General features: G+C 48.4%; 1 protein-coding gene across 1 annotated transcript in view; it reads right to left on the bottom strand.

The window, feature by feature from the left end:
- Positions 1-990: 990 nt before the first annotated feature.
- The window catches only part of LOC121303771 (ryanodine receptor 1-like), a 94410-nt gene continuing 84009 nt past the window's right edge, over positions 991-11391 (bottom strand). The window contains exons 87-102 of the mRNA XM_041234549.1: positions 10675-11391; positions 9485-9552; positions 9109-9280; positions 8772-8858; positions 7533-7760; positions 7068-7198; positions 6878-6920; positions 6647-6777; positions 5942-6002; positions 5003-5149; positions 4593-4727; positions 4197-4353; positions 3750-3814; positions 2756-2856; positions 2622-2673; positions 991-2356 (exon numbers count right to left, since the gene is read on the bottom strand). The exon at positions 10675-11391 is cut by the window's right edge and continues 596 nt beyond it. Coding sequence (XP_041090483.1) covers positions 2261-2356; positions 2622-2673; positions 2756-2856; positions 3750-3814; positions 4197-4353; positions 4593-4727; positions 5003-5149; positions 5942-6002; positions 6647-6777; positions 6878-6920; positions 7068-7198; positions 7533-7760; positions 8772-8858; positions 9109-9280; positions 9485-9552; positions 10675-11391 — 2391 coding nt within the window. The 3' untranslated portion in view covers positions 991-2260. The remainder of the gene's footprint in view (positions 2357-2621; positions 2674-2755; positions 2857-3749; positions 3815-4196; positions 4354-4592; positions 4728-5002; positions 5150-5941; positions 6003-6646; positions 6778-6877; positions 6921-7067; positions 7199-7532; positions 7761-8771; positions 8859-9108; positions 9281-9484; positions 9553-10674) is intronic.

Genomic DNA, 11391 nt, shown 5'->3' with positions numbered 1-11391 from the left:
GTCCTGGTCAAGATGAAGTGGACGCAGATTTTGCACACAAGTAAACAAAAATAAAAAAAGCCACCAAATAAAACACCAAGAATACAGGTTTTTACAGCAGTGCTCAAATCGTTTATTTAAAACTAATTGATATGGTTTGTCGAGCGACAAGACAACTTTTTTGAACTCCCTGAAAACGTATTTTTCTAAATTGTATTTACTATTATTATTATTATTATTATTATTATTATTATTATTCTTATTTGTGCAAGTACAATGGGTGACAGAAGCAATACAATGAAAACTGGTACAGAACAGGATAGTTATTACTATCAGTGATCAACAAATAAAATAAAAGAACAATAACCAACTCGCAATTTAAAAGAAACGTCTGCAATGTGACTGCGATCCAGTTCTTTTTTTTTTGTCATCATTGCTAGATTCCAGCTTTGTAAAACACAGTGTCAAGACTTGAATGCCTTTAAATCAACTGCAACGTTAAAACCAGAACAGAAAGTGGCAGGTTTCTTATATAAACTGTGTTATCAGCAATAATGTTTATTCAATGCTGTTGCGGGCACTGCAGTCACTCAAAGCACTCCCCACCCTATTGAGAAATCTTTGAAATGGGAGATCCGAGGAGTTCGGGGGACATTAAACTCATAAACTAACCTCTCTCTCTCTCTGTATAGAGCAAAAACAAACAGAAAATGGAGTTCCTGTTCTTACTTAAAGAAGCAAGAGAAAGATTTGAACAGGCGGCACAAAATAACTAACGGACGCGCAGGGTTTTTTTATTTGGATTTTTTTTAGTGGAGAAGACTTTTGGAAAAGGGGGTTTTTCAGAGGAAAAGAGGGGGAGGAAGAAAAAAGGGGGTTCAGAAAAAAAGAGGGGGAGGGTTGGGGGGAGGGGGGGGTGTGTGGTATATTGAAGATGTGCAGAAATCACTGGCATGGCACAAACCCGCTTTCCACACACACACAGTATATATCTATCTATCTGTCTATCTATCTGTCTATCGCCGACATTGATTTCAGCAGCCTGCTGACTGTCTGGCAGTGGGGGGGGGGGGCTGCACAGGTGCCCCCGCCCCCCCTCGGGTCGAGTCAGGTATTTGTGATTTGTGCAAGCAGGACTTCCTATCTATATATAAAACAGCAGCAATGGCAGCACAGAAATCCCTTAACGGAACACAGTTATATCTTGCTATTGGTGCCCTGCGGATTTCCTCCTTGCTGTTGTATGGGGGTCGCAGTACGTTCTGGTGGGTGGGGTCACTTGCTCCTCCTGTAATGAGCTGTCATGGGCTTTCTCTCTAAGTCTGCTTCCATCTGACTTTGAGCCCCAAACAACTCTCATTCTGGCTGTCTATCTATCTCTCTATAGACAAATAGATAGATAGATAGATAGATAGATAGATAGATAGATAGATAGATAGATAGATAGAGTGAGAGAGAGAGACAGAGAGAGAGACAGCACTAAGCTCAAAGCCAGTTGAAGACAGAATCAGATGCTAAATGAATAAGCAGGACCCAGAACCACTGTGAGTGACTGAAGCACACCCTGTATTAAAACAGCTAGAGAAAGGTGAAGGATATCTGAAGCTTCCTGACTCTGCCCTGCTTTGTTTAGCGCAGGTGGGCAATTTGTGCTCTCATGACTGCAAAGCCCCCGGCCATTCTAACAGGCGTGATGAGATAAGGCACATCATAGTTCAAACGCTGTCAACTCCTTTACTTTACTGGGCGTTATTTAAGTTTTTTTTAACCCTGGCATTTCCTATGTGCTGTCACTGTGCTTTATTACACTTTGCTGTGCTTTTACCACTGTGATCTTTTACCAGGGTTTTGTCGCATTCAGATTGTATTATATTTATTAAAGTGTGAAAAGCAGGGCCACACACCCCTGTAAACCATTCAGAGACTGGTTCCCAGTAATCTTCCCCCACTAAACCCAGTGCTTCTGCAAGCATAGCCGACAGTGGGACGCAACAGAGACGGCACACTTTTCTTTTTTAACTCCTATCGATAGCACAAGGAAAACAATCAAACAATACAGTTTTGGGGCCGATCAGTAATTGCAAAATCTCAATGAACTAACCCTAACACTCTCCCTCCCTCTCTCTCTCTCTTCATTCAGTTTCATTCAGACGTGCTGGTTATCTTTGTGTGAGGGTGTATTCTCTCACACTGTTGGGGTAGGAGGGCACTGCGTGTGTGTTTTTAGTTTGCTTGTTCGTGTGTCATGCAGCCCTCAGCCTTCCCAGTATTGATTTCTTTTTTATCCCAGTAGATCCTCATACTGCTTCCGGAAACAATCTCCGGCCGGGAAGAAATCCCAACAGCGTTCCTGATACAACTTCCACACGTAGGACTCCTGAGAGACAGGGAGAGGGAGAGAAGGAGAGAGGGAAACAGGCAAGTGAGAGCAGAGTGCAGGGCAGTGAGGGAGAGAGAAGGAGATAGAGGGGAGGGAGAGTGTAAAGGGAGGGGGGGTGGTGCGGGTAAAAGAAAGAGAGATGGGAAAAGGAGTGGAGAAGAGAATGAAAGGGGATTGAGAAAGTAAGGGAAGAAGGGTAAAGGGGTGAGAGAGCCAGAAAGGAGTGGGAGAGAGAGGAAGTGATAGAGCAGTGGCTTCTCACCTGCCCTGTGTGCTCCGTGTCATCCTTATTAATTAAATACATCAGGAAGAACCTGAGAAGAAAAGAAAAAACAGCACTTCAGTTAAATGTTTCAATTAGAAACAGCAACATTGTGTGGCTGGCGTGAGACTCACATGTAGTTGGCCAGATTGTGCTCCTCCAGCGTGTGGGTCTCAAAGCCGTGCGGAGTCGTGTCGAAGTAATCGCTCCCGATCCCGCAGATGAAGCACTTAGTCTGAGGAGAGCAGACAGGGATCGGGTCAGCCACCGGATACAGAGAGAGGAGAACACAGAGACAGGAGAACACAAAGAGGAGAACACAGAGAGAGGAGAACACAGAGAGAGGAGAACACAGAGAGGAGAACACAGAGAGAGGAGAACACAGAGAGAGGAGAACACAGAGACAGGAGAACACAGAGAGAGGAGAACACAGAGACAGGAGAACACAGAGAGAGGAGAACACAGAGACAGGAGAACACAGAGACAGGAGAACACAGAGACAGGAGAACACAGAGACAGGAGAACACAGAGACAGGAGAACACAGAGACAGGAGAACACAGAGAGAGGAGAACACAGAGACAGGAGAACACAGAGACAGGAGAACACAGAGAGGAGAACACAGAGACAGGAGAACACAGAGACAGGAGAACACAGAGACAGGAGAACACAGAGAGAGGAGAACACAGAGAGAGGAGAACACAGAGAGAGGAGAACACAGAGAGAGGAGAACACAGAGACAGGAGAACACAGAGAGAGGAGAACACAGAGAGAGGAGAACACAGAGAGAGGAGAACACAGAGAGAGGAGAACACAGAGACAGGAGAACACAGAGGAGAACACAGAGAGAGGAGAACACAGAGACAGGAGAACACAGAGAGAGGAGAACACAGAGACAGGAGAACACAGAGGAGAACACAGAGACAGGAGAACACAGAGAGCAACACAGAGACAGGAGAACACAGAGAGCAAGACATAGAGAGCAAGACATAGAGAGAAGGACACAGAGAGAGGAGAACACAGAGAGGAGGACACAGAGAGACAGACAAAGAGAGGAGGACACAGAGAGTGCTGAGTGCTTGCACTGTGCTGAACACACAGCCCTGCTGCTCCCTATAGAAGCGTCTCACCTCCATGTCTTCCTTCACTTGCTCCTGCTGGTCTCTCAGCTCTCCAAAGGCATCGATGATCAGACCTGCGGAGGGGGGGCGGGGGGACACACACAGCACACTCATTTAACACTCCAGTTATTCAGCGGCAATGGCTTTCAGTAAGGGGTGGAGGCATGGCGTGAGGGGGGTTCATCCTTCACACTGCAACTCTTCCTTACTTCTTTTTCAGCTTTAAAGCCACTTCCAGGTAACTTTTCCAGCGAACAGCAAACTGCTTTCAATCAGCTTTCACTAAGCAGCTCAAATCCAGATTATACAAATACAACTTTAGTTACCAAAGCTACTCAATGATCGCTCAACCGAACAGCCCGCCTTCAGCCACGTGTGCAATGCAACCAGACAGGCACTCCTACAAGGAGTGTGCTGATCACGAAGAGGCAACGTTTCCAGACAAAGGGGTCTCACCCTGGATTATGGCCAGCAGGATGACGATGACGAAGAAGAAGAAGGTGATGTCGAAGACCACCCTGTACAGCTCGTACTCGTCCCCCGCGGGGTCCTCGATCTCGTCCCCAATCCCCCCGCCCGCCCGCACCCCCACGTACATGTGAAAGAGGTAGCACTGCGGAGAGAGAGAGAGAGAGAGATGTGAGGGGTGAGGGGAGACCCGGAAAACACACACAAAGATACAGACAGACCCACAGACTGGCACACATAACAACACAAACTCCCATACAGCGAAACAAAAACACACATACATTCCCCACCTCACTGACACACACACAGAAACACAAACACCCTACAGGCACAGAGTCCTTCACACACCCACACACACACGTGCGCACAGTTCCTGGGACTCACGGTCATCATGTCGTCGCACTTCATGTCTGGCTCGTCCTCGTCCTCGCTCTTGTTGTAGAACTTGCGGAAGAAGTTGAACGCGATGACAGTGTAGAGATACACCACCACTGCCAACAGCCCCACCGTCATCATGAGCTGCAGGAGAGACAGCAAATCATCTCCCATAGAAACACTCACAGCAACTCCACTAGAAGTCTTTCTCAATGACAAGCGTTTCCACTAGAAGTCTTTCTCAATGACAAACGTTTCCACTAGAAGTCTCTCTCAATGACAAACGTTTCCACTGGAAGTCTCTCTCAATGACTGACGTGTCCACTAGAAGTCTCTCTCAATGCCTTCAACATAATAAAGTCAGTGAGAACGTTTCAACTGTTTCAAGTGTTCCCCCAAAGCTTGCTGGCGCCCCCTACCTGCTTCCCGTTGTGTGTCACGGAGGACAGGATGGTGCGGAGTGTCTTCACGCCCATGGCGATGTCCAGAAGGTGACAGGCGAAGAAGAAGTTGTTGTAGTGACCGAGCACCGACATGACCATGTACCAAACCAGGTAGAGAAAGGTCTGGAACAGAGAGAGGAGATAGAGAGAGAAGAGATAATGAGAGGAGAGATAGAGAGGAGAGAGGAGAGATAGAAAGAGGAGACAGAGGAGAGATAGAAATAAGAGAGACAGAGAGAGGATAGATAGAGAGGAGAGACAGAGAGGAGAGACAGGGAGAGGAGATAGAGAGAGGAGGAGGAGAGGAGGGAAACGAGACACGCTCATATACACACACACACACACATATATATATATATATATATATAGATTTAATTTACTTATATAACACACTGTACAGGTACAGTATAACTAGGCACTCAGATATGCTCTGGCCCCTATAGAATGAATAGAATTAACTAATTTTGCTTCCTAAAGTTGAATAAAAGCTGCTGATTAATGTCACGTTAACATAGTGAATTGCACATCGCTTTGTAGTTTTCCACGTGCTTCATGAAAAACTGAAAACTGAAAAATGTGACATTTCAAAATCCTCATATGAAATATATATATATATATATATATATATATATATATATATATATATATATATATATATATATATATATGTCTCAATCTTAAATGTCTAGGTGATGCAAAAAACGTTCTGGCCACAGCTGTAGATGTATAACCGATATTATATATCTACATAAGATTTAGTATATATATATATATATATATATATATATATATATATATATATATATATATATATATATATATATATATATTATATATTATATATAGATAATATATATATATATATAACGTATTGAAATGAATTGCCACCTGTGTGTATTATAAAGCCCTGCTCACATTATCGGTGAAGACCACTCCGTTCTTCCAGATCTGGTACTTGATGTCAATTGAGGTGATCCTGGGGAAAGACGAAGCCTTCATTATTCATTGCAGCTTTCTATCTCTCCCGTGTCAGGAGATCTTCCTTCCCCCTTTCCATGAACCCATAATGGTGTAAACAGTGTCAGATCTCAATAGCAGAGAGGGGAGAGAGGAGAGAGAGCAGAGAGGGGAGAGGAGAGATAGGAGAGGACAGGGGAGAGGAGACATAGAGCAGAGAGGGGAGAGGAGAGATAGCTGAGGACAGGGGAGAGGAGAGAGAGAGCAGAGAGGGAAGAGGAGAGATAGCTGAAGAAAGGGGAGAGGAGAGATAGGAGAGGACAGGGGAGAGGAGAGAGAGAGCAGAGAGGGGAGAGGAGAGATAAGGAGGACAGGGGAGAGAGGAGAGAGAGCAGAGAGGGGAGAGGAGAGATAGCTGAGGACAGGGGAGAGAAGAGAGGAGAGATAGGAGAGGACAGGGGAGAGGAGAGAGAGAGGAAAGGAGAGGAGAGAGAGAGGAGAGAGAGAGGGAAGGAGAGAGAGCAGAGAGAGCAGAGAGACGCGAGAGGGAAGAGAGAGGAGAGAAATGACAGAGAGAGGAGAGATGGTGGAGAGAAGACAGAGAGAGGAGAGAGGAGAGGGGTGCCTCAGTTCACGCTCCTCTCAGCCCTGTGGGAGACTCACCAGGACAACACAGAGCTGTCGGGCTCCTGCTTCTTCTCGTGTTGCGAGCTGATATCCAGAGAGGCCAGGTCCATCCCAAGCAGCTCGGCGATCCTCTCCCTGCCGTAGATATCACCGTACTTCTCCAGCACCTGCGGGCAGAAAGGCAGGGCATGTGGGGTCAAGAGAGAGCTGCCTCCCAGTCCCTCCCAGTCCCTCCCAGTCCCTCCTGAGCACACACACACAGCTCACCTTTCTCTTCACAAACTTGTCCCAGTAGTTGCTTGGGAAAGAGCTGTAGACATATGCATAAAAAAAAAAAAAATTAAATTCTATTATTACTGTCATTATTTTTATTATTACAGAATATAAAAGGACTCCCTGAAGCCTGTAATAAAACCGTACCCCCTCTCCTCCCCCCCAGTCCAGCCCAGTCCCTTACGGTGTGTTGAGGACCAGCCTGTCCCACTGTCCCTTGATGTCATCGTCCTCGGGCTGTTCAGTGATGTAAAGACCATCGAACTCCAGCTTCCTGGCCAGCTCCTTCTCTCTCTTGAAGATGACCAGAGGAACCTGTTTGGAGAAAGGGACTATGGCATTGAGACTCAGCCCTGCTTCAGAGAGGCTCGGCCCTGCTTCAGAGAGGCTCGGCCCTGCTTCAGAGAGGCTCGGCCCTGCTTCAGAGAGGCTCGGCCCTGCTCATCCGAAGAACAGACCACAAGGAGGTTCAGGACTAGCTCAGGGTCCCACGCACAGTGAGTCAGCAGATAAGCTGGGATTTGAACTGGGAACCTCGTGGGACGAAGCCCTTTATTTTAACCGCTGGACCTCCAAGCCCTGGACGGACAAGCGCCCTGAAGCGCCCTGAAGCGCCCTGAAGCGCCCTGAAGCCCCCCCGCACTCTTACCTTGAGGCAGTTGTATCCGATGATGCAGAGGAAGGAGATAAGAGTGTGGATGATGGAGAGGAAGAAAAGGGTGGGCTGCATGTACCCCGTACTCTCCTCCAGGAAGAAAAAGACCACGCTGTCCTCCTCATCCTCATCCCCTCCTTCCTCAAACCCAGATCCTTCCATCTCCTCCTCGAACAGACCAGAACCTTCGAAATCATTGTCGCCAGAGGGGGACTCCGACACCTTTCAAAACAAAATGCACACAACATAGAAGAGTTTCCATCAGCAACATCACAGCAAACTGTGATACAGCACAGTGAAAGAACGGTGAAGCATAGGCAAGCATTGTGAAGCGCAGAGAGGTGTGGTAAAGCATAGGGAAGCATTGTAAAGCACAGAGAGGTCTGGTAAAGCATTGGGAAGCATTGTAAAGCACAGAGAGGTCTGGTAAAGCATAGGGAAGCATTGTAAAGCACAGAGAGGTCTGGTAAAGCATAGGGAAGCATTGTAAAGCACAGAGAGGTCTGGTAAAGCATAGGGAAGCATTGTAAAGCACAGAGAGGTCTGGTAAAGCATAGGGAAGCATTGTAAAGCACAGAGAGGTCTGGTAAAGCATAGGGAAGCATTGTAAAGCACAGAGAGGTCTGGTAACGCATAGGCAAGCATTGTAAAGCACAGAGAAGTATGGTAAAGCATAGGCAAGTCTGTGTGTGTGCGTGTCAGTGTGTGTGTGCGTGCGCGTCTGTGTGTGTGCGTGTCTGTGTGTGTGTCTGTGTGTGTGTGTGTGTGTGTGTGTGTGCGTACGTATCTGTGTGTGTGCGTGTGTGCGTGTGTGCGTGTCTGTGTGTCTGTGCGTGCGTGTCTGTGTGTGTGTGTGTGTGTGTGTGTGTGTGTGTGTGTGTGTGTGTGTGTGTGTGTGTGTGTGTGTGCGTGTCTGTGTGTGTGTGCGTGCGTGTCTGTGTGTGTGTGTGGGTGTCTGTGTGTGCGTGCGTGCGTGTCTGTGTCTGTGTGTGTGTGTGTGTGTGTCTGTGTCTGTGTGTGTGTGTGTCTGTGTGTGTGCGTGTCTGTGTGTCTGTACGTGCGTGTCTGTGTGTCTGTGCGTGTGTGTCTGTGTGTGCGTGCGTGCGTGTCTGTGTGTGTGTGTGTGTGTGTGTGTCTGTGTCTGTGCGTGCGTGCGTGCATGTCTGTGTGTCTGTGCGTGTGTGTCTGTTTTCTTGCTGAAAGGAGCTCTGGTCTGGAGTAGCGTTTCTGTACCTTATAGAACAGCAGGATGAAGTTGACAGCGAATGACACAAACAGGGCCAGGAAGCGCAGGTTATAGAAATTTCTGGACAGGTAGTTCTAGGGAAAAAAGAAGATTAATATTTTGTTATTTTTGATTTTGCTCCAAAGCACCTTTCAACCGAACAGTGAAGTAACAGTACCCTTATAAAAATGTAAAAAATGTGACCTACTATTAAACATAAAAAACCCTGTTTTTACAAACATTCATATACAAATTATACAAAACAGACTCTTCTATTGCATGCTTGAGAGCTGGAGGAGAATCTGCTTCCTGACCGATTTGTGGTTTCTGTTTTGGAGCTCTTACCAGGAACTTGATCCTCTGAATCTCCATCTCGCTCCAGAACTGCAACTCTCCCTCGGGCTCTGCCGGCTTCTTCTCTCGCTTCGTCTTCTTCCTGCGGGACTCTTCCTCTGCCTCTCCTCCCTCCTCTGCCTGCTCGCGCCCCTCCTTCACTGCCTTCTCTCCATTCTCCACACTGCGAGAGAGAGAGTCAGAACCAACAGAGGAGGACAGGGGGATAGAGGGAGCAGGGAGGGGAGAGAGCGTGAGAGGGGTTGTGTGCAGGGGGAAGAAACAGAGAGAGAGAGAGGGACAGAGATATGGAGGAGGGTGTGTAGAACGATAGGAGAGGGAGAGAGAAGCAGAGAGAGAGGGAAGGAGAAGAAAGAGAAATTCTCACTCTGCTTTTTCCGGCTCCGGTGGGGGCTCCTCGATCACTTTGGTTTCTTGCGTCTCATCCTCCGGTTGCTTGAAAAAAAAAGAGAATACAGTGGGCTTCAGAGCAGCTGCACACACACACAACCCGAGAGACAAAACTGAGAGAGGGGAGTCGGGGTTACACTGATCACACACCGGACACACACACAACCCGAGAGACAAAACTGAGAGAGGGGAGTCGGGGTTACACTGATCACACACCGGACACACACACAACCCGAGAGACAAAACTGAGAGAGGGGTTACACTGATCACACACCGGACACACACACAACCCGAGAGACAAAACTGAGAGGGGGGTTACACTGATCACACACCGGACACACACACAACCCGAGAGACAAAACTGAGAGAGGGGAGTCGGGGTTACACTGATCACACACTGGACACACACACAACCCGAGAGACAAAACTGAGAGGGGGGTTACACTGATCACACAACCCGAGAGACAAAACTGAGAGAGGGGGTTACACTGATCACACACCGGACACACACACAACCCGAGAGACAAAACTGAGAGAGGGGTTACACTGATCACACAACCCGAGAGACAAAACTGAGAGAGGGGAGTCGGGGTTACACTGATCACACACCGGACACACACACAACCCGAGAGACAAAACTGAGAGGGGGGTTACACTGATCACACAACCCGAGAGACAAAACTGAGAGAGGGGAGTCGGGGTTACACTGATCACACACCGGACACACACACAACCCGAGAGACAAAACTGAGAGGGGGGTTACACTGATCACACAACCCGAGAGACAAAACTGAGAGAGGGGAGTCGGGGTTACACTGATCACACACCGGACACACACACAACCCGAGAGACAAAACTGAGAGGGGGGAATCGGGGTTACACTGATCACACACTCCGGCTTGGGTTCAAGGAACTATGATACCATTATTCAATCAATAGGATCGAGCTGTCCACAGAAATCAGCCGAGGGCTCATCAGTGTTGATCAGGCTAATTTACCTTTCCAAGCTAATGGTTTTTTATGTTCCTGGTAGGCTATTCCATGCATTCACAGTATAACTCTCTTTGATGTGCTTTTATCATGGTGAACTTTTATGTAAGGGATTGCAAAACACCAGCATCATCCACCCATGCTATGTTCCTTGCTATGTAAATAAAGAGCTCTCACCACTTTTCTCTTGGCTATTGGGGTTCCTTCGGGGGTGGGGGGCTCAACGGCGGTGGTCTCCCCGAAATCCCCCAGCCCCCCGGGAGGTCCCTGCTCCTTCCTCTCCGCCCCGTGCATGTCAGCCGAGTCGTCGGCGATCTCCTCCCCCTTTGAGAGGTCGAGCGAATCCGCTGTCCCTGCAGACTCCTGCTCCTCCTTGCTCCCCCCCTCGCTGGGCAGGTCCCCGTGGACCTCGTCCTGGGTCGGGTCGGGCATGCTGGCCAGGATCTCCGTCACGGTGATCTTCTTGGCCCCCTCGACCAGCCCTCCCCCGAAGAGGGTGGTCCAGACCAGCAGGAAGAAGCCCTTGCAGATGCTGTAGGCGAAGTGTAGGATGCCCATTAGCAGAGCCCAGAAGAAGGACCACAGCCCCACCACCATCTCCTTCAGGGTCATCCTCTTGAGCCTGCGAAACTGCCTGCGTAGGTTTCGGAACGTGAACATGCCCAGGAACTCCAGAAATCCGTTGACGAACTCCGAGAAAGCAGACCCCGGCTCGGCGGCATCGCCTCCACCTTCCCCTTCCCCTCCTCCTTCCTCTCCTCCTCCTCCTCCTCCTCCTCCTTTACCTTCCTCATCATCGCTCTCCTCCTTCCCTTCCTGCTCCTCGCATTCCGAGATCTGCGAGGCAATCTGCATCTCGAAGATGGTGTCCTCGCAGAAGTTCACGAACATCTC

Source organism: Polyodon spathula, chromosome 35 (genome assembly GCF_017654505.1).
Source record: "Polyodon spathula isolate WHYD16114869_AA chromosome 35, ASM1765450v1, whole genome shotgun sequence".
Taxonomy (NCBI): Eukaryota; Metazoa; Chordata; class Actinopteri; order Acipenseriformes; family Polyodontidae; genus Polyodon; species Polyodon spathula.
The sequence above is the reverse complement of the archived record's forward strand: the minus strand, read 5'-3'. Positions and strand labels throughout refer to the sequence as shown.